The sequence below is a fragment of the Oncorhynchus nerka genome, linkage group LG23 (genome assembly GCF_034236695.1).
Source record: "Oncorhynchus nerka isolate Pitt River linkage group LG23, Oner_Uvic_2.0, whole genome shotgun sequence".
In the NCBI taxonomy this organism is placed as follows: Eukaryota; Metazoa; Chordata; class Actinopteri; order Salmoniformes; family Salmonidae; genus Oncorhynchus; species Oncorhynchus nerka.
In genome coordinates, this window is record NC_088418.1 from 48,367,592 (window position 1) to 48,391,450 (window position 23,859).

Genomic DNA, 23,859 nt, shown 5'->3' on the forward strand with positions numbered 1-23,859 from the left:
TCTATATAAGGTCCCATGTTATCAGTGCATGTCAGAGCAAAAACCAAGCCATGAGGTGGAAGGAGTTATCCGTAGAGCACCAAGACAGGATTGTGCCGAGGCCCAGATCTGGTGTAGGATACCAAAAAATGTCTGCAGCTTTGAAGAACCCCAAGAACACAATGTCCTCCATCATTCTTAAATGGAAGAAGTTTGGAACCACCAAGATTCTTCCTAGAGCTGGCTGCCTGGCCAAACTGAGCAATCGGGGGAGAAGGGCCTTGGTCAGGGAGGTGACCTTCCAGAAGGACAACCATCTCTGCAGCACTCCAACAATCAGCCCTTTATGGTAGAGTGGCCAGACGGAAGCCACTCCTCAGTAAAAGGCACATGACAGCCCACTTGGACTCTCAGACCATGAGAAACAAGATTGAACTCTTTGGCCTGAATGCCAAGCGTCACATCTGGAAGAAACCTACCACCTACTGTGAAGCATGGTGGTGGCAGCATCATGCTGTGGGGATGTTTTTCAGTGGCTAGACTGGGAGACTAGTCAGGAGGATGAACAGAGCAAAGTACAGAGAGATCCTTGATGAAAACCTGTTCCAGAGCGCTCAGGACCTCAGACTGGCGTGAAGGTTCACCTGCCAACAGGACAACGACCCTAAGCACACAGCCAAAACAACGCAGGAGTGGCTTCGGGACAAGACTCTGAATGTCCTTGAGTGGCCCAGCCAGAGCCCGGATTTGAACCTGATCGAACATCTCCGGAGAGACCTGAAAATAGCTGTGCAGCAACGCTTCCCATCCAACCTGACAGAGCTTGAGAGGATCTTCAGAAAGGAATGGGAGAAACTTCCCAAATACAGGTATTCCAAGCCTGTAGCGTCATACCCAAGAAGACTTTAGGCTATAATCGCTGCCAAAAGTGCTTCAACAAAGTACTGAGTAAAGGGTCTGAATACCTATGTAAATATGATATTTCAGTTTATGTTTTATAAACTTGCTATGTCTGAAAACCTGTTTTTGCTTTGTCATTATGGGGTATTGTATGTAGATCGATGAGGGGGGGGGGGGGATTAATCAATTATAGAATAAGGCTGTAACGTAACTAAATGTGGAAAAAGTCAAGGGGTCTGAATACTTTCCCGAAGGCACTGTATGTGGGCTCAATTGGAAATTGCCTTTACATTTCTATCTCTCAATCGTAAATGCTTCAGCGATAAGGATTGAATAGAGCCCTAAAACGTTCAAACGTACATACACAACCTATACACATTGACACGCAGACTGATTGACCAATAATTTAAGTGAATTTTCTTTACTTCTCATAATGAATGACACCTACAGTGGATAGTCACTGATGGTAGAACTATAAAACAGTGTAATGGTTCAGTGGATGTGCATTTGATATCTATAATGATCTTTGCGTTAATTGTATGTATCACAATTCATTGTGATTTTACTGTAACTTTCTAGACAGAGATTCATTTACTACCAGTATACAATACTTCCACCGAGTAGATTTGATCAGAATTGAAATAAGAAAGCTCCTGCTGCACAACAAAGGCAGAGAACAGCTATGGTAAGCTGGCACAGTGGCATCCTGTGGCACAACACAGTCACACAGACATGATGAACAGTAGCCCTGTTTATACCTGGTGCTAACATGTGTCCGTTGTCCTCATTCTGATTGTGCCCACATTTTTAGACAGGTGCATTGTGATGTGATTGTGATCAGATCTTACACAACAAATTATCCAGTGTTAAATCAATAGTGAGTGTTACATTTAACACTGGTCCTTGTCTATACTGGTCTACACTTTTCAGTGTTAAATTAACACACTGCTTAGTGTAAAGACTTATTTGAATATTTCCCAGGGTGCCTTGCCTTTCGAGTGAATTGTGGAGTTACCACCCATGACTGTATTTGTTAGTGACAAATATATGGTTGTTGCATTCATCAAAGTTTGGTCCTTTGGCCTTCACCAAGTGAGAACTTAAGTGAATATGTTATCATTAAAATAAAATTATATAAGACAGTACAACACAACTCACGAGTCCTTATTTTGAGGACTTAGTTTGAACCCTAATAAAGTGGCCAGAAACTCACAGGCAAAATTAAAACAAATCAAACTTTTTGTCACATGAGCCGAATACAACAGGTGTAGACTTTACTGTGAAATGCTTACTTACAAGTCCATAACCAATAATGCAGTTCAAAAAGAGTTAAGAAAATATAACACAATAAGTAACACAATAATAATAACAATAACGAGGCTATATACAGAGGGCACCGGTACCGAGTCAGTAGGCGGGTGTACAGGTTAGTTAAGGTAATCTGTACATGTAGGTGGGGGTGAAGTGACTATTATATAGGTCCTGGATGGCAGGAAGCTTAGCCCCAGTGTTCTATTGGGCCGTTCGCACCACCCTCTGTACCGCCAAATGCCGAGCAGTTGCCATACCAGGCAGCGATGCAACCGGTCAGGATGCTCTCTGGTGCAACTGTAGAACCTTTTGAGGGTCTGGGGACCCATGCCAAATTTCAGTCTCCTGAGGGGGATAAGGTTTGGTCGTGCCCTCTTCACGACTGTCTTGGTATGTGTGGACCATGATAGTTCGTTGGTGATGTGGACACCAAGGAATTTGGATCTCTCGACCCGCTCCACTATAGCCCGGTCGATGTTAATGGGGCCCTATTCGGCCCTCCTTTTCCTGTAGTCCACGATCAGCTCCTTTGTCTTTCTCACATTGAGGGAGAGGTTGTTGTCCTGGCACAACACTGCCAGTTCTCTGAGCTCCTCCATATAGGCCGTCTCATCGTTGTCAGGCCTACCACCGTTGTGTCGTCAGCAAACTTAATGATGGTGTTGAAGTCGTGTTTGGCCACGCAGACATGGGTGAATACAGGAGGGGACTAAGTACACACCCCTGAGGGGTCCCAGTGTTAAGAATCAGCTTGGCAGATGTGTTGTTGCCTACTCTTCCCACCTGGGGGCGGCCCGTCAGAAAATCCAGGAACCAGTTGCAGAGGGAGGTGTTTAGTTCCAGAGTCCTTAGCTTAGTGATGAGCTTCGTGGGCACTATGGTGTTGAACGCTGATCTGTAGTCAATGAACATTATTCTCACATAGGTGTTCCTTTTGTCCAGGTGAGAAAGGGGCGGTATGCGAATTGGAGTGGGTCTAGGGTGTCCGGGAGGCTGCTGTTGATGTGAGCCATGACCAGCCTTTTAAAGCACTCATGGCTACCAAAGTGAGTGCCACGGAGCGGTAATCATTTAGGCAGGTTACCTTCGCTTACATGGGCACAGGGACTATGGTGGTCTGCTTGAAACACGTAGGTACTACCGACTCGGTAAGGGAGAGGTTGAAAATGTCTGTGAAGACACTTGACAGTTGGTCCACACATGCTTTGAGTACACGTCCTGGTAATCTGTCTGGCCCAGCAGCTTCGTGAATGTTAGGTTTTAAAGGTTTTGTTCACATCGGCTACTGAGAGCGTTATCACACAGTCATCCAGAACAGCTGGTGCCCTTGTGCATGTTTCAGTGTTGCTTGCCTCGAAGCGAGCATAAAAGGCATTTAGCTCGTCTGGTAGGCTCGCGTCACTGGGCAGCTCGCGTCTGGGTTTCCCTTTTGTAGTCCGTAACAGTTTTCAAACTCTGCCACATCCGACGAGCGTCAGAGCCGGTGTAGTATGATTCAATCTTAATCCTGTATTGACGCTTTGCTTGTTTGATGGTTCATCTGAGGACATAGCGGGATATCTTATAAGCGTCCAGATTACTCTCCCGCTCCTTGAAAGTGGCAGCTCTTGCCTTTAGCTCGATGCGGATGTTGCCTGTAATCCATGGCTTCTGGTTGGGATATGTACATACAGTCACTGTGGGGACGACGTCATCGATGCACTTATTGATGAAGCCGATGACTGAGGTGGTGTACTCCTCAATGCCATTGGATGAGTCCCGGAACATATTCCAGTCTGTGCTAGCAAAACAGTCCTGTAGTGTAGCATCCGCGTCATCTGACCACTTCTGTATTGTAACTGGTACTTCCTGCTTTAGTTTTAGCTTGTAAGCAGGAATCAGGAGGATAGAATTATGTCCAGATTTTCCAAATGGAGGGCGAGGGGAGAGCTTTGTATGCATCTCTGTGTGTGGAGTTTTTTTTCTCTGGTTGCACATGTAACATGCTGGTAAAAAGTAGGTAAAAATTATTTAAGTTTGCCTGCATTAAAGTTCCTGGCCACTAGGAGCGGCGCTTCTGGGTGAGCATTTTCTTGTTTGCTTATGGCCTTATAGAGTTGGTTGAGAGAGGTCTTAATGCCAGCTTCGCTTTCTGGTGGTAAATAGACGGCTACAAATAATACAGATGAGAACTCTCTTGGTAGATAGTGTGGTCGACAACTTATCATAAGGTACTCTACCTCAGGCGAGCAATGCCTTGAGAATTCTTTAATATTAGACATTGCACACCAGCTGTTATTGACAAATAGACACAAACCCCACCCCTCGTCTTACCAGAGGTAGTCTCTGTTCTGCCGGTGCATGGAAAATCCCGCTAGCTCTATATTGTCCGTATCATCGTTCAGCCACGTCTCGGTGAAACATAAAATGTTACAGTTTTTAATGTCCCGTTGGTAGGATAATCTTAATCGTAGGTCATCAATTTTATTTTCCAATGACTGCGCATTAGCAAGAAGAACGGATGGCAGTGGAAGTTTACAGTGGGAGTACGGATTCTCAGAAGGCTGCCCGATCTGCTGTCCCTTTTCCTGCATCTTTTCTTCATAAAAAAAAGCGGGGATATGGGCCTGTTCCAGTGAAAGCAGGATATCCTTCTTGTCAGACTCATTAAAGGAAAAAGTTTCTTCCAGTTAGCGGTGAGTAATGGCTGTTCTGATGTCCAGAAGTTATTTTCGATCATAAGAGACGGTAGCAGCAACATTATGTACACAATATGTTAAAGAATAAGTTACACAAAAAAAAAAAAAAAAATAGCACAATTGGTTGGGAGAATGTAAAACGTCAGCCATGTTCTTCGGCGCCATCTTGATATAATCAGGTGTGCAGGTCACATTATGCTGGGTGGAAAAGTGATGTGTAATTCCTAGTAGAATCCAGACAGAGTGGGGTTAGCCTACGTTTGGCGCAACCTGGCATTGGCCAGCAACCTGCATTCAGAATGATTGGCGGGTTGGGAAGAATAAGAGATGAGACTACCTAAAGCATCTAAACTGGAACAACCATTTCGGTGCCGGGTGCATGTTATTTATATTTGAGTAGCATGAGAAAAATTAATTAATCAATGTACATGCAAAAACATAGATATTGAAATAAACCATTTTTAAAAATCTACCTGCAATAGAGCATTCTGGGAAATATAATGATGGGTGTGGTTTTGGTTTAACCCTTGTTATTAACACCAACAGTGGGGTTCTTTTACACCACTGAGTGTTAATTTAACACTTGCAGAGCTACAAATGTTAAACTGAAATATCAACACTAGGTAACACTGACCAATTTGCTGTGATTAAGTGTAAACGGACAAGATCAGGATGAAGGATGCATGTTCGAACCAGGTATAAACAGGGCTATTGAGATCATATTTTTTGTCAATGTTTACAGTAGAGAAACACAGAGTGTCTGACATTCTCTTTCAACAGATTGAGGCCGTCTAACAATATTATAATGTAGACGACCTTGGGAGTTGTGGCAAAAATACTCAGTGACCGAAACCGGACTCTCGCTGCAGTAAAAACAGTTAACCAATGGTTAACAAATCCAATCAAATACTTTCTTTGTAAAAAAACAACAAAGATTACATTCTTTGTTGTTACATTTGTGTTTTTGTCAAATACAGCAGGTACATCCATGAAATACGTCAGTTATATCAAAACATGTTTTTTTTATTTTTTTTTTAAATATACATAACCTAGACAGGTTCAGTACAAATATATAATTTATGTTCTATGAGATGGTCTGGCGCCGAGTGTTGTTGGTTCCTGCACATCTCGCGTGTGTGTGTAACATGAGAGATCAGGGGAGATTGTCTCAGACTGTCACAGCCGTGTCTCTCTCTCTGTGTTGTTGTAGTCTGTTGTGGGAGTCCGTAGCGATTGGTCCGAGTTGGAGGCTAGGACTTCCTCTTTCCTGAGTACCTCCAGTTCTGCTCCTCCATTGGCCACTTGGTGGGCACTGCGTTCCTCTCTCCGCAGGTGTCGTTTGAGCAGCACAAATCCCAGTATACACAGCAGGAAGGAAACTGTCCTCAGGCCCATAGTTAGACCCAGGTAAGCTATCCTGAGGAGAGAGAGACCAGGGGATACACACACTCAACGTCTTGACATTACACTGGTGATTCAAGTGGCAAGGCTACTGGGGTTGCCTTCAATATTGTCTTGAAAATCAATGTTCAGCATCTGATGTTATAGAGGGTATGCCTCTCCGACATTATCACTTTGAAGTAAGTGTGTGGTCTGTGTGCGTTTTTGTTGTGTATCAGGCTTGACCAGTAGTGTGTATGTGTGCATTACCTGTATGCTGTAGTGTTGTATATCCGACAGGCTCCTCTCCCTCCGCATCTCTTCTGGCCCCACTTCAGACACGTGGTGTCGATGATCGCCCCAAAGTAGATGGGCGCTGGGATGCCCGCTGTTATAACACAAGTACACACAAAATGATCTACCACTAATACGGAGGTGGCTAATCTTGGTCATGGAAAAGGGCAATGTGTGCAGGATTGTGTTCCAACCCAGAGCTAACACACCTGATTCACAAGTAATCATTTTTCAAGGATTACCTTTGCAACAGAGTGGATTTTTAAGAGGATTTTGTTCAGGGTATTAATCCTAATAGAAGCTGATTAGTGGAGAAATGTGTGACTTGGAAACAAACTGGCTGCAGCTAGTTTTATATCAGGGTTGCTAAGCTGCGTTGGCTCTGAGATGGGTATGGCTTGATCAGACAGGAGTAGGAGGTAGTTGCCCCTAGACGCTGATCTAAGGATAGTTTTGTGCCCCCCACATGTTAACATTTTGGGTGGTAAACTGATCCTAGATCTGTGATCTGACAGTATTGACTCACCAAGTGTACGTGTGGACAGAGTATGGAACCCCAGAGCCAAGGACTTCAGTTGAGGCTTGATACACCTGCATGGAAGAACACCATCATCAACTTGAACTTCACCATAACTATGAAAACAGATAATAGATATAGATCTGAAGATATTATAAATGAAATGTTATGATATGAAAGTATCCACAATTTAGTTATGGTTCATTATTAAGTTTGCATACTCAAACCGCTTTAACTTCTTATGGCTGGGGGGCAGTATTGAGTAGCTTGGATGAATAAGGTGCCCAAAGTAAACGGCCTGCTCCTCAGTCTCAGTTGCTAATATATCCATATTAGTATTGGATAGAAAACACTCTAAAGTTTCTAAAACTGTTTGAATGATGTCTGTGAGTATAACAGAACTCATATGGCAGGCAAAATCCTGAGGAGAAATCAAAACCGGAAGTGAGAAATCTGAGCTTGGTATGTATTCACCACAGTTCCCATTGAAATCCCCTTGAGATATTAATTATGTTGCACTTCCTGGGGCTTCCACTAGATGTCAACCGTCTATAGAAATTTGAACTTCTACTGACTTCTACTGTGTTGTGGGACTGAATGAGAGCAGAATGTATCAGGTGTCTGACAGTCAGCCATTTTCTGATCATGCGCATTCCTCATGGTATCCACTTGTGTTCTATTGCTCATCAAGACACAAAGGAATACTCCGGTTGGAACTTTATTGAAGCTATATGTTAAAAACATAATGATTGATTCTGTACTTAGTTTGAAATGTTTCTTCGACCTGTAATATAACTTTTTGAAGTTTTTGTCCGATGTAACGCTGACCAGAATGAGCGTTTGGATATGTATACCAAACGCGTTAACAAAAAGAGGTATTTGGACATAAATAACGGACATTATCGAACAAAACAAACATTTATTGTGGACCTGGGATTCCTGGGAGTGCTTTCTGATGAAGATCATCAAAGGTAAGGGAATATTTATCATGTAATTTCTTGTTTATGTTGACGCCAACATGGCGGCTATTTTGACTATTGTTCTGAGCGCCGTCTCAGATTATTGCATGGTTTGCTTATTCCATAAAGTTTTTTTGAAATCAGACACATCGCTTGCAATAAGGAGAGGTATATCTATAATTCCATGTGTATATCATCTACATTTATGATGAGTATTTCTGTTGAATGATGTGGCTATGCAAAATCACTGGATGTTTTTGGAACTAGTGAATGTAACACGCCAATGTAAACTCATATTTTTATATAAATATGAACTTTATCAAATAAAACATACATGTATTGTGTAACATGAAGTCCTATGAGTGTCATCTGATGAAGATCATCAAAGGTTAGTGATTAATTGTATCTCTATTTGTGCTTTTTGTGGCTGCTATCTTTGGCTGGAAAAAAATGGCTGTGTTTATTGTCGTTTGTTGGTGACCTAACATAATCGTTTGTGGTGCTTTTGCTGTAAGGCATATTTGACATTGGACACTGTGTTGGGAAAAACAACAAGATTACCTTTAAAATGGTATAAGATACATGTATGTTTGAGGAATTTTAATTGAGATTTTTGATGTTTTCTAATTTGGCGCCCTGCACTTTCACTGGCTGTTGTAATATCATCCCGTTAACGGGATGTCAGCCCAAAGAGGTTTTAAAGGTCAATTCAAAAGACTAGTGTTGTTGACATAATGTAAGTTGACTGAAGACGTTCTGACGAAGCCAGTGCGTACCAAAGAGTGAGTAATACTGACCTCTGTTGGTAGAGCAAGGCAGTACACTGTCAGAAACGTCTGCCCTTACTACCTTGCTATTTTGTTTTTATTTAATTTAATTTGGCAAGTCAGTTAAGAACAAATTCTTATTCACAATGACGACCTTCCTGCGAGGCCGAGGGCTGGGATAAAAATTTAAAAAATACAAATATAGGACAAAACACACAAAGAGAGACCTAAGACAAGAACATATCATGGCAGCAACACATGAAAACACAGCATGGTAGCAACAGAACATGACAATAACATGGTAGTAACACAACATGGCAGCATCACAACATGGTACAAACATTATTGGGCACAGACAACTGCACAAAGGGCAAGAAGGTAGAGGCAACAATACATCAGCCACAAAAGCAGCCACAACTTTCAGTAAGAGTGTCCATGATTGAGTCTTTGAATGAAGAGATGAAGGTAAAACGGTCCAGTTTGAGTGTTTGTTGCAGCTCGTTCCAGTATCTAGCTGCAGCGAACTGAAAAGAGGCGCGACCCAGGGATGTGTGTGCTTTGGGGACCTTTAACAGAATGTGACTGGCAAAACGGGTGTTGTATGTGGAGGATGAGGGCTGCAATAGGTATCTCAGATAGGGGGGAGTGAGGCTATTCAGCTGTTCTCTCAAGACCCAGAGCAAAAACAGAAGCAGACCCATCTCAGACAACTAAGACTAAAAATATCAGAACAAAAGGAAATAGGCCACTTCCAGTAACTTCATTTGTCCCAGAAAGGGCAACACATTTCATCAGGGTCAGCTGATCGAGCTTTGGGCCGATCTGCTGGATTGGGGTTTGTGTTCGTGTGTGTGCGTGTGCGTGCATGTACATGCGTGTTTGTGTTTGTGTGTGCGCATTTGTGTACATGCTCAAAGCTGGCCAAGGCTAATCAAGGACTAGTTTTAGCCAGTAACAGTACCGCACCAAATCACATATTCTACTTTCCTGAAATACAGTAAAACCTCTATTGCTGACTTTCCTATAACCCCTATGAAGTATGCCGCGGGATAAAGATTTCAATTAAATGTACTTAAAGTGTACTGAATCTATATTTCCTGCTATAACCCTGAATGGACACACAAGCAGAGAGTAGGAAGAACAATGAGCCGACTCATAAAAACTTCTCTCATTCCAGTCAGACCACGTAATTCAATCACCTGAAAGCATCATGTGACTGTCTCCTTGCCCTCCATAAAGTCTGTTGCAACCATAGAGATAGATAGAAGACTCATCTTTGTATATGTGCCATTATAGCGTCTGTGACAGCATGTGCAGCGCCATAGTGCCCCACATTGGAGATGTCAAAATACCTATAAAACCCAGTGGTCAAACAGGGAAATGGTTCCCATCGTTTTTCCACCATTCATTTTTTCCTATAGGGGATTTTAGAAACACTTAAATAAGGGCTGTGTTTCGCTTACCCTGAGACGTTTTGATAACTGTGTAAATCTCTATCGGACAAGGTGACTTATCAATATATTTGCCTGTATTTACCTCCCAAAAAGGAAATGCTAATTAGCTGTTAATGGTGGGGAAACAATTGGAACCAATTCCCTTAATGAACTTTAGGTTTTATGAATATTATGACTAGAATATTATGGAAGGCTATTTACATTTTCTTCTTCCCAATTGGCGGATCACTCGGATGACCCGGTTGGACATGACTCCAGCCAATAAAGTTGGAAGTCCCACCCAGTTGACTACATTAAAATGGTGGAAGTCCTCAATGGCACTGCCCATGCTAATATGGCCTTTTGACCACTAGAGGCCTCCATGGTTGCAACACGGCTCTTTATGGCCGGAATTCAATCTGATCGCGATTTGTCTGCTATGCAGCTTTTAAAGGCAATGGTTCCGCGTTAGCGGAGACCGCGTTCATCATAAACACTGCATATGTCACCTCAATCAAAAATGACCTTGAAATGGAGCATAGCAGACAAAGCACAGTTGAATTGAATCCCTGCCTAAGTCTGTTACACAGACTACATTCAACTTCTGGTCAGCCATTCTGTCACCCATTGGGAGCTAATTTCACTACAGTGAAATGTGAGAACTTTCTGGGTGAGATCATTCTGAACAAGGTGGTGCAAGTAAATGTAGTAGACTTTATGCAGGTTAGGTTCTCTCAGTAGCCATGGTTACACCTTGCATTAAAGTGATTGTCATCATCCGGTCACTATCTGATCGAGATTTTGTTGCGTCGACACATGGTAATATATGTCTCTTATCTGCCCACTTCGTCCCTATTGTGACCAGATTCCCTGGTCCCTCCCTGTATGCAAATGAATCCAACCTCCCTTGGACCTCCCATTATGACACAAGCTGTATAAAATCGACAGGAAACAGCACACTTTTATAGTCAATAGTTTTAGACTCATCATTACAGCCTACTTTTGTTATCCAACGATTCAAGTCTGGGCGTAATAGACGACTGTCCCGATAACCTCGACTTGTCCACAGATGGACAAATAACAAGTCAGAGAATCTCTCCCATCTCTAAAAACGTCACCACACAAATGAGCTGAGTATCTGGATGTGTGTACAAAATACAATTATTGCACAGTATAAATAAAAATTATACTAATGCACACAGTAATGCACACAGTAAAAACAGAAACAGGTTAAGTTACAGGGAATGCATTTATGTAGCCTAAAATGTTTTCAAATATTAGAATTTGCGCTGGCATTGAACGTGGGAAGGGGAGAACCTCTTTTCTCTTATTCGGGACAATATCTCTTCATAAATACCTTTATTTCTATTTGCCATTTTAATCAGAGCTGGACCTCTGTATTGGACTGTGGCATATCTGGCCACAGTGTCAGTAGGCAGTTGGTTTCTAAAAACATGTTCTTAATTCAATTGGCTGGTGTGATTTTTTTAAGAGGCCGGGACAACTGTGACGTTGGCCAAATGTATACACTTTCGATTTGTTTACACCAAGGATATCCGTACAAGATGCGTCTTTCACTACCACCAGAGGTGGTCAGAAAAATACAATCACAATCAGATCACAATGAGTCTTTTGATTGTCTACACCTGTCGACGCACGATACGAATGTGGACATGATCAGGACAACGGACGCATGTTAGAACCAGGTACAAACGGGGCTTCTGATTGTTTCCCCTTTAAGGTACCTTGTTGAAGCCAGAGTCCCAGATTTCTTTGTGCTGTCTTGCCAACTGCTATGACCATCCCTTCTTGTTTGTGTATGGGTGTGTGTGTGACTGACCTGATGAGGACCATGTAGCCTGGCGTGCCACCCAGGGAGATGATAAAGGAAGTGATGACAGAGAGAGCCAGGAAGTAAGGGAAGACACGGTCACAGTCGTCTCTGTGAGGACAGTGGCCTACACTGGCTGTCAGGTTACCACTGCTCAGCCCTGCTGCCACCACACAGCTACAGTTAGAGAACACCTGCAGAAGCACACAAGACAAGACAAGACAAGACAATTTGACACAAAAACAGAAACAACATCATAACTTGCTGCTTCAAAAGTTTTCCATAAACCCACCAGGGTGTGAGTCAATTCTGACTGAAATCATCCTGAAATTAAATTGACCTTTACCCTGTTGCTCACAAGTCAGTTTACATCTCAAATGGCACCGTATTCCCTATATAGTGTACTACTTTTAAACAGAGCCCAAAAGTAGTACACTATATAGGGAACAGGGTGCCATTTCGGGATGCAGCCTCCGTGCTGGCTAAGATTCTCATCTCACCGTGTTCTTCCCTGATCCTGTGGAGGTCTGGCAGCCAGCCAGGCAGGGAGAGACGTACGTGATGCCGTTCTCTCCACAAACAGGGTCCCAGTCTCTGTCTGAACACACACAGTCTGAGTTACAGGCTGAGAATACTGAGTGCTCCTCATACGATACACCAACCGCCCTGAGAGAGAGAAAAAAGGGCGAGAAAGAGAGAGAGAAAGTGGGGCTGTTATTAATAGTAGATTTAATTCAGATAGCGCTTTGCTTTAAACAGATAATCTAATGAATACAGACATGATTTGACCTCTGCCCTCTCAGATACAGAAGGTGTGATGTGTATTTAATCAAATGCATAATAAGATATATCCTGAACAAAAATATAAATGCAACAAGTGTCGTTCCCATGTTTCATGACCTGAAATAAAAGATCCCAGAAATGTTGTGCACAAAATTGTCAACATCCCTGTTAGTGAGCATTTTATCATTTGTCAAGATAATCCATCCTCCTGACAGGTGTGGCATATCAAGAAACTGATCAAACAGCATGATCATTACAAAGATGCACCTTGTGCTGGGGACAACAAAAGGCCACTCTAAAATGTGCAGTTTTGTCAACACAACACAATGCCACAGATGTCAAGTTTTGAGGGAGGATGCAATTGGCATGCTAACTGCAGGAATGTCCACCAGAGCAGTTGCCAGAGATCTAATGTTAATTTCTCTACCATATAGTTTTAGAGAATTTGGCAGTACGTCCAACCGGCCTCACAACCGCAGACCACGTGTAACCATGCCAGCCCAAGACCTCCACATCCGGCTTCTTCACCTGCGGGATCTTCCACCCGGACAGCTGATGAAACTGAGGAGTATTTCTGCCTGTAATAAAGCTCCTCAGTGGGTGGACCTATGGCTGTGCCCCTGCCCATTCATGTGAAATCCATAGATTAGGACATAATGGATTTTATTTTAATTGACTGATTTCCTTATATGAACTGTAACTCAGCAAAATCATTTAAATTGTTGCATGTTACGTTTCTATTTTCGTTCAGTATACTTTCACCGATTCAATGAATACTAATGTTATCAACCAAATTCAGTGTCGGTTCTGATATTGACATGAGCAGCAAACAGTCTTGACAGAACCAAGGGGCGTACAGTACAGTAGATGGGTGAAATCCCTGATTCGCTATTCTACACCACATCTCTCCAGTGTTGGAGGTATGCTGTCCTCTAGGAGCAATTATTAGCATACGCACTCCAGCATGTTACCCGTTTGTGGTGCTGGGAATAGAACATTTACAGAGGGTAAATATGTATGTACCTAAGGGCAACTTCTACCAAGAGCTGTGTGTGTGTGTGTGTATCAACCCACCGGTTGTAGGGCAGCGTGATCCCAGCCACTTTGGCGTTCTCGCAGCTCATGACGAAGAAGAAGAGGGATAGGAAGTAGCCTATCAGAGAGGTGCCGAACGCAAACTTGGCCGCTCCCATGATGCTCAGCTTCAGCCTCTTCATGAGCAGGCCGCCAGTGAAAATTCCCAACGCCACGGCAGGGATGTTGATTGTACCTGGAACAATCAACACACACTCTGTAAACGTTAAGACATAGATCTCATTCTTTAGAAATGTTCTTCATTCCTAGTCATGGAGGATTTAGGCCAGGGCTAAGGTCTTGACGACAGGTTCAATGGGACTGAAACACCAGGTGAGCCAGCCAAATCCCTAAACCAGGCATTCACACAATACCATACTGTAGCTTTTGCTACCTTTCATACCACTGTAGCTATACGTCTACCTTTTATGCCAGTGCTATTCCACAACCAATTACATACAGTACAGCAGAGTAGAACCAGGCCATACCGCCTGAGACTCAGCCTTTGATATAGTTGACAGTAGAGAGAACACACAGTAGCGCTGTCCAACTCCCACTCAACTCCCACTGCCCCTGAACAAGGCAGTTAACCCACTGTTCCTAGGCCGTCATTGAAAATAAGAATTTGTTCATAACTGACTTGCCTAGTTAAATAAAGGTAAAATTAAAAAATAAAAAAATTAATAAAAAATAAAAAAAAAAGACCAAAGCTATTCATCAATGTACAGATATCATATTCTATCTGTCTGTTCTATTACTGTAGTTATGCTAGATATTGCATTACCTTTCATACACAGCATGCAATGGTCAGGTCAATAGTGGAGCATGAGGCCTATTTAGATCATCGCATTTGAGGGTTGAATCATAACACATTGTATAGCTCAATAAAACAGTGCCTTTGACCTCCTATTGCTTGATCTAGTCTTAACAATATTGCATGCATGTGCTTATCTATGCATAAAGCGAGTCCTTTCAAGTTTCCAATCTAAATTGAACTAGCTCACGCATGAGATGAATCAAGGCCAGTGTCAGGGGTAAAGCGTTACGGGGTTACAAAGTAACGGGTTAGAGTACTCGGATGACTTTTTTTTGTGGTAACGAGTAATTTTTCTATTTAATTCATCAGTTACTTAATTACGTTTTCAAATAAGCAAGTCTTAATTTACAATATTATTATTATTTTATTTTTTTCTAACTAGTGAGACGGCAGAGACAATAGAATTTGCATGGTGGAAGAATTCGCATTACTTTGAATTGGTAAGGGGAAAAGGACATGAACGTCACAGTAAAAAGCTAACTCTGCCTCAGGGATAAGTGCCTGTCCACTGCGAAGAACTTCACTTCAAATATCAAGAAGCACCTTCAGTCTTTTTCCAGTGCCGTATAACGTTAAATCGCTCCTTTAGAGGAAAGCAGTGAAATAAATCAACAAGGTGTTTTTATTTTTGACTTTGAGTTCTGAATGTTGGAACGTGCATACGTTGTCCTTTTGAAAAGGCTACGCTGCTGCAACTTCTATGAAAATAATACAACTAATTGGTATCTAGACAATCTGGTCGTTGTGGTTCACGAATTGCATGTTTGGAAAGGGCTATTGCTCGCGTTAACTTGTGTGTTTTCATATCTCTGCGCCAAGTTTGTATCTGTGTTTAAAACAGATTGGTAGCCAGTTGTCCTTGTATTTGAGCTCTCCTTTAACTGTGCCCAGTTAGTTTTATACCCCGCCTTCGGAAAGTATTCCTACCCCTCGACATTTTGTTGAAAAAACAGCCTGAATTGAGATTTTGTGCCATTGGCCTACACACACAATACCCCATAATGTCAAAGTGGAATTATGTTTATTTTTTATTTTTTATTAATTCAAAATGAAAAGCAGAAATGTCTTGACTCATTAAGTATTCAATTCCTTTGTTATGGCAAGCCTAAATAAGTTCAGGGGTAAAAAAAAGTGCTTAACAAGTCACATAAGTTGCATGGAATCACGATTTATTAATGACTACCACATCTCTGTACCCCACACATACAGATAATTGTAAGGTCCCTCAGTTGAGCAGTGAATTTCAAAACAGATTCAACCACAAAGACCAGGGAGGTTTTCCAATGCCTCACAAAGAAGGGAACCTATGAGATGAGAAAAAATAAAAAGCAGACATTGAATATCCCTTTGAACATGGTGAAGTTATTAATTACACTTTGGATGGTGTATCAAAAAACCCAGTCACTACAAAGATACAGGCCTCCTGTGGTGGAAACAGTCAAGAGATGTGAAGATGTGAATCATTTCTGGAGGCACTGTATATTGTATGTATAAATAATTCAACAAAAGAATGTATTTATTAAAGAATTGTAAAGGATATATTTAATCTGTCATTATTACTTGAGCTGGTATAGGCCAGAGTTATAGATTACGTACGAAAGGCACATTTTTGGACGGTAGCCACTAGGCCAGGGATTGGCAACATGTGGCCCACGGGCCTAAACCGTCCTGGAAGTGATTTTCTGGGGGTGAAGAACACTGTAAAATCACAAGGACTTCAGATGAAAGAGTTTAATTTAGAAAATCTGTTCTTAAGTATTCCCACGAAAAAAATAAAAAAATAAATGTGATCGTGTCTCAATATAATCATGGTATGAAATTATTATCATTTTCATATACAACCTCTTTTTGGGCTTAGTTGTGTTAAATTTGCAGTGTACAAATGACTATAATTATGTTCCTTCCCCCCAACCATCCGCTCCGGCAAAAATTGTCCGGTGGCTTAATCTAGTTGCCTACCCTTGCACTAGGCCTATCAGTAGTCAGAGTCTCGCCATTCAAAAGTAGTGTGCATAAAGCTAATTCTGATAGCCCCTTAAAGGTCCAACACAACTGCTTTCATCTCAATATCAAATCATGTCTATGTAACAATTAAGTACCTTACTGTGATTGTTTTCAATTAAAATGGTCAAAAAGAAACAAAAATAGCTTCTTAGCAAAGAATCTCAAAGAATCTTCTCAAGCAAGAATTTACCTAGGACTGTCTGAGCGGGGAGGGGAAAACTGAAAACGATCTGTTATTGGCAGGGAGAGGTTTGGAACTCTTTCTTATTGGTCTATTAACTAATTTACCGCCTGGTGATGTCACCATGCAGGCCAAAACTTTGTCCCATCAAAACAGGCAGAAATTTCAGGTGGTCTTTTCAAAAAGCTCTTACACTAAAAGGGCATTATCATAATTTTCACAATTTCACAGTATTATTCCAACCTCATAGTGTGGAAATATATATAAAACACAGGAAACACAGGAAACGCACTGGGCCTATAAGTTGACCTAGAGGCGAAAGAAATGCACACCTATTTAGGCGAGGTGCTGGCTAGCGGAGTGGACCACAAAAAAATACCACACACTCTAGGAGAACCACACACTCTAGGAGCTCAGATGCAAAAATGTTATGTCCAACGTTTCGACAGACAAGCTGTCTTCATCAGGGTATTATGACAAACACTGCGGGGTGACTCATTTATATAGTGTCAAAAGACACTTGTTTTTGGTAACGTAGAAGTAATGTAACAAGTTACTTTCCATAGTAAATAATGTTGTAACATAAGTTACTTTTAAAAGTAACATTCCCCAACACTGATCAAGGCAAATAAGCAATATGATTGGCCAACCATACGTACCCATCAGGAAATTGGCTTTTGATGCGGACTGCCCGTAATGCTGCTCTATGTACTTGGGCTTGTAGGTTACCATGCCGATGAGAGAGTTCAGCTGAATGATGGTTACACACAGGTAGATGAAGTACACTGGGTTCCCCAGGAGGGTTTTCAACGTTGGTATGAAATCTAGATTAAAAACAATCAACAGAACATCATCACCTGTCAACTACATCATCAATTGTTAAGGTCATTTTTGTCTACCTTTTTCCATACTATGGTAATTTCATCCAAAGCAACCTGAATTTGATATACCATTGTACCTGACCAGACTTTAAAAAAGCCTTTTTAAACTCCAATCATTATCTAAACCAGAAAATGTTCCAACTTCATCCCCATTCAACAAAATACCTTTGGCCATCTCCAGAAAGCCAGCTGGCTCGTCGGCTTGGTACTTATGCTCCAGGAGAGGGGAGTCTTTGATGAAGCTAGTCTGCTCCGGGGTGCACTGGGCTGGGCCTCGGTCTGACGGGATGGGCAGGGAACGGGGCAGGAACCAGAAGGGGATGGCTGAAAGCAGGGTGATCACCCCAGCTACAAGGTAACCTAACCACCAGGCCCCCACCCAGCGAGCATCACCAGGACTTATGGTGATACTCTCTATACAGGGAGGGGAGACACAGCACTTGATTTAATTGGATTGATTAGGATCCCCATTACCTGACACCAATGGCGACAGCTAGCCTTACTGGGGTCCGACATATAACGAAAAAGACATTACAGACAAAATACTTTACAATTTACATACATTTTAAAACATGAACATGTAGTGTGTGTGTGCATCTATCACTTACACATACATGTCAGTACATATATGTAACAAGAGAAGGCCATGGTGATAGTCTCTATAGAGGGAGGACAAGCACAGAGAGAGAGCTGTGACTGTTGGGGACTAAATACATTATGAGTAAACTAGCAACGTTCCTAGCGACAAGACTTACTGGAGAGAGAAAACAAGCACAGCACAGCTGCTTTTTGTGCATATCTTAATAACCATCTCTCCTGCTTTATATTGGTTACTCAAATTTAGTAGCTGACGTCACTGAGCACACGTTCTGGAGCACACTAGTTCAATTAGTCTGATAACCTAGAATCTAGAAGCATGATCATACATAAACACTTATTGAACACAGTCAGCGAGTGCACTCTAGGAACGACAATGAACTCAACTCAGAGCGCTGTTTGTTCGTCTAATAGTAACAGAACAGAGGTGAATGCCCTGTCTCTGTCTAAACTGGAGAACTCACTATTACAGTCCAATAGTGTGTAGGCGGCCTAGACAGAATACTCAGTGTTTCGCTAGATACCGGTTACTCACCCATGTTGACAAATCCAATGTCCACATATATTTTGGCACACAGGGATCCCAGTAAATAGCCAAACACAGGACCAATGACAGCTATGGTCTGAACGCAGCCTGAAATATGAAAGACACACACACACACACACACACACACACACAGCAATTGATTTATTATACTAACCAGAGACGGTTCCATTAGGCAGTAAACAATAAGACGGGTGTGTGTGATTTTTAAAAGGTCAAAGAGATGCCTCTGCTTATCTGGAGCATTTGTCCATTCATGTTATCACAAAGAGCTAGATTAGTGTTAACCAGCGACAGCAGACACCTGCATGGCAGATGTTTTGGTAGTGAGCAGCCCCACTTGAGTTAGAAGTTCAGAACGAGAAAGTGTAGGACATATAGAAATAATTACACTCAAATTGAAAAATCATAACATCTAAATAATGACCATTTTTTATTATCCTAATCGAGATGAGGATTACATTTCACATTCCAGTGTTCAAACTTGTAAAAAAAGGCTGCATGAGATTTTTGTTAATTTAACTGGCAATGGCAATGTCTGCTTTGCATGTAAAGCTGGGAGCCACTGGATTTGACAGCTTTAACGCAGTTCCACCTCCCACACGGTCTAAACATCAGCTATGCGGATGTTGGCTAAAGCGGATGTGATTGAATCGGACCCTTAGTGTATGAATCAGATTGAAAGGCAGTTTATTCAGACTGTCAGATCTACTTAGCATATTGTACTTCAAATCATGCACAGTGACATTATCTAAAATGTGTTTGTTTTTCCAATTGGTCTATTACCAATGTAAAATGCAGCATTTTCCTCCCTGGCGAAATCATCTATATACGAGATCCCAAGGGGCTGCACTGGCGTCTCCCCGATCCCTCGTAAGACATTCCCCAGGAACACATAGATCCACATGGAGAGGTTGGACTCTCCTTCACAACCTACTGGGAAGGGGGAGAGAGAGAATAGCTATAGCACTGTTTGTGTGTGTGTGTGTGCGCATATCCGTGTGTATCCATGAGTACATGTTTGTGTGCGTACAGTTGTGGGTTTGTGTTTGCGTGGTGGCATGCATGTACATGAGCATGTGTGCGTGTGTTTAGGTGACACACCTGTCCCTGTGCTTGGCGTCTTAGAATGCGGGTCACCCGAAGCCAGCGCGGCGGGTGACGACAGACGCGCTGGACATGGAGAGAGGTTATTGGTTGAATTCACTGACGATCGGATTGATGTTTCGAATTTATAGCTGCGTACAAAACACCAATGCGACTGTTTAGCGAAGGGAGGGGAGAAAGCACCACGTTATACAGTTAGAGAGGACAGAGACAAAGCAGAACAGCAATGAAACATTTAGGAATCAACGTTTTATACATCATGTGATACGCGATACTTAACGATAGGAAGAAGCTTTCCTGGCTTCCGCTGTAAAATACAAAACAATTGGCGACTGAATGTGTTTTTTGGAAAAACGTCCCACAGCTGTAAAAATGCATATAGTAAAACTTCTCTTGTCGTTCAGTAAAGATACATACAGTGCAGCATATATTCTTTAAGATTCACTATGTTCCCATCTTGTGGGAGGGATGAAACATTCTGACTGATCAAACTTTCATGAACAAGCCAAGCTAATGAGAACACATGATAATACACACAACCATGCGTCATCCCACAAACGACGGTATACAACATTTAAAATATGTACAAAATACAGTATATTAGCATATCACTACAGAGTCACAGTGATATCTGTCCTTTCCCAGACTTCATCTAAACACACAGAAATACAGAGCATTCGGAAAGTATTCAGACCCCTTGACCTTTTCCACATTACGTCACAGCCTTATTCCAAATGGATTAAATACATTTTTCCCCCATCAATCTACACACAATACCCCATAATGACAAAGCAAAAACAGGTTTTTAGAAATCTTTGCAAATGTATATAACAAATAAATAATAATAACATTCACATAGTATTCAGACCATTTGCTTTGAGATTCGAAATTGAACTCAGGTGAATCCTGTTTCCATTGATCATCCTTGACATGTTTCTACAACTTGATTGGAGTACACCTGTGGTAAATTCAATTGATTGGACGTGATTTGGAAAGGCACACACCTGTCTATATACAGTGGCTTGCGAAAATGTTCACCCTCTAAGCATTTTTCCTATTTTGTTGCCTAGAATTTACATTTATATTTTTTGGGGGGTTGTATCATTTGATTTACACAACATGCCTCCCACTTTGTAGAAGCAAAATATTTTTGATTGTGAAACAAACAAATAAGACAAAAAAACAGAACTTAACCGTGCATAACTATTCACCCCCCCAATGTCAATACTTTATAGAGCCACCTTTTGCAGCAATTACAGCTGCAAGTCTCTTGGGGGTATGTCTCTATAAGCTTGGCACATCTAGCCACTGGGAGTTTGCCCATTCTTCAAGGCAAAACTGCTCCAGCTGCTTCAAGTTGGATGGGTTCCGCTGGTGTACAGCAATCTTTAAGTCATACCACAGATTCTCAATTGCATTGAGGTCTGGGCTTTGACTAGGCCATTCCAAGACATTTAAATGTTTCCCCTTAAACCACTTGAGTGTTGCTTTAGCAGTATGCTTAGGGTCATTCCTAAAAACGTGTCTCTGGAAGACTGACACAGGTTTCCCCTCAAGATTTTCCCTGTATTTAGCTCCATCCAAATTTCTGACCAGTTTCCCAGTCCCTGACGATGAAAAACATCCCCACAGCATGATGCTGCCACCACCATGATAATGTTCTCGGGTGATGAGTGGTGTTGGGTTTGCGCCAGACACAACGTTTTCCTTGATGGCCAAAAAGCTCAATTTTAGTCTCATCTGACCAGAGTACCTTCTTCCATATGTTTGGGGAGTCTCCCACATGTCTTTTGGCGAAAACACCAAACATGTTTGCTTATTTTTTTTTTTTTTAAAGCAATGGCTTTTTTCTGGCCACTCTTCTATGTAGCCCTGCTCTGTGGAGTGTACGGCTTAAAGTGGTCCTATGGACAGATACTCCAATCTCCGTTGTGGAGCTTTGCAGCTCCTTCAGGGTTATCTTTGGTCTCTTTGTTGCCTCTCTGATTAATGCCCTCCTTGCCTGCTTCGAGAGTTTTGGTGGGCGTCCCTCTCTTGGCAGGTTTGTTGTGGTGCCATATTCTTTCCATTTTTTAATAATGGATTTAAAAATGGTGCTCTGTGGGATGTTCAAAGTTTCAGATATTTTTTTATAACACAACCCTGATCTGTACTTCTCCACAAGTTTGTCCCTGACCTGTTTGGAGAGCTGCTTGGTCGTCATATTTCCCCTTGCTTGGTGGTGCCCCTTGCTTAGTGGTGTTGCAGACTCTGGGGCCTTTCAGAACAGGTTTATATATACCGAGATCATGTGACACTTAAATAAAGTCCACCTGTGTCCAATATAACAAATGATGTGACGTCTGAAGCTAATTGGTTGCAGCAGATCTTATTTAGGGTCTTCATAGCAAAGGGGGTGAATACATATGCAAGCAACACTTTTCCATTTTTAAATGTTTTTTTGTTTTTTTCACTTCACCAATTTGGACTATTTTGTGTATGTCCATTACATGAAATCCAAATAAAAATCTATTTAAATTACAGGTTGTAATGCAACCAAATAGTAAAAAAGCTAAGGGGGATGAATACTTTTGCAAGGCACTGTAAGGTCGCACAGTTGACAGTGCATGTCAGAGCAAAAAAACAAGCCATGAGGTCAAAGGAATTGTCCGTAGAGCTCAGAGACAGGATTGTGTTGAGGCACAGATCTGGGGAAGGGTACCAAAACATTTCTGCAGCATTGAAGGTCACCAAGAATACAGTGGCCTCCATCATTCTTAAATAGAAGTTTCGAACAACCAAGACTCTTCCTAGAGCTGGCTGCCCGGCCAAACTGGGCAATCAGGGGAGAAAGGCCTTGGTCAGGGAGGTGACCAAGAACCGATGGTCATTCTGATAGAACACCAGAGTTCCTCTGTGGAGATGGGAGAACCTTCCAGAAGGACAACTATCTCTGCAGCACTCCACCAAATCAGGCCTTTATGGTAGAGTGGCCAGACAGAAGCCACTCCTCAGTAAAAGTTACATGACTGCCCACTTGGAGTTTACCAAAAGGAAATGAAAGACTCTCAGACCATGAGAAACAAGTTTCTCTAGTCTGATGAAACCATGATTGAACTCTTTGGCCTGAATGCCAAGTGTCACGTCTGGAGGAAACCTTGCACCATCCCTACGGTGAAGCATGGTGTTGGCAACATCATGCTGTGGAATGTTTTTCAGCAGCAGGGCCTGGGAGACTAGTCAGGATGGAGGGAAAGATGAACAGACAAAGTACAGAGAGATCCTCGATGAAAACCTGTTCCAGAGCGCTCAGGGCCTGGGGTGAAGGTTCACCTTCCAACAGGACAACAACCCTAAGCCCACACCCAAGACAACGCAGGAGTGGCTTCGGGACATGTCTCTGAATGTCCATGAGTGTACCAGACAGAGCTCGGACTTGAACCCAATAAAACATCTCTGGAGAGACCTGAAATAGCTGTGCAGCAACGCTCCCCACCCAACTTGACATAGCTTGAGAGGATCTGCAGAGGAGAATGGGAGAAACTCCCCAAATACAGGTGTGGCAAGCTTGTAGCGTCATACCCAAAAAGACTCAAGGCTTTAATTGCTTCCAAAGGTGCTTCAACAAAGTACTGAGTAAAGGGTCTGAATACTATGTAAATGTCATATTTACATTTTTCATTTTTATTATACATTTGCAAAAATTCCTAAAAACTTGTTTTTGCTTTGTCATTACGGGATATTGTGTGTAGATTGACGAGGACCCAAGATTTAATACATTTGAGAATAAAGCTGTAAAAAAAATGTGGGAAAAGTCAAGGGGTCTGAATACTTTTTGAATGC

At 42.0% G+C, this 23,859-nt stretch overlaps 1 protein-coding gene across 1 annotated transcript in view; it reads right to left on the reverse strand.

The window, feature by feature from the left end:
* Positions 1-5,787: 5,787 nt before the first annotated feature.
* The window catches only part of LOC115106977 (solute carrier organic anion transporter family member 1C1-like), a 73,191-nt gene continuing 55,119 nt past the window's right edge, over positions 5,788-23,859 (reverse strand). The window contains exons 5-15 of the mRNA XM_029630241.2: positions 20,035-20,168; positions 19,717-19,863; positions 18,922-19,020; positions 17,955-18,203; positions 17,568-17,732; positions 13,907-14,102; positions 12,550-12,715; positions 12,059-12,243; positions 7,069-7,133; positions 6,519-6,636; positions 5,788-6,285 (exon numbers count right to left, since the gene is read on the reverse strand). Coding sequence (XP_029486101.2) covers positions 6,045-6,285; positions 6,519-6,636; positions 7,069-7,133; positions 12,059-12,243; positions 12,550-12,715; positions 13,907-14,102; positions 17,568-17,732; positions 17,955-18,203; positions 18,922-19,020; positions 19,717-19,863; positions 20,035-20,168 — 1,765 coding nt within the window. The 3' untranslated portion in view covers positions 5,788-6,044. The remainder of the gene's footprint in view (positions 6,286-6,518; positions 6,637-7,068; positions 7,134-12,058; positions 12,244-12,549; positions 12,716-13,906; positions 14,103-17,567; positions 17,733-17,954; positions 18,204-18,921; positions 19,021-19,716; positions 19,864-20,034; positions 20,169-23,859) is intronic.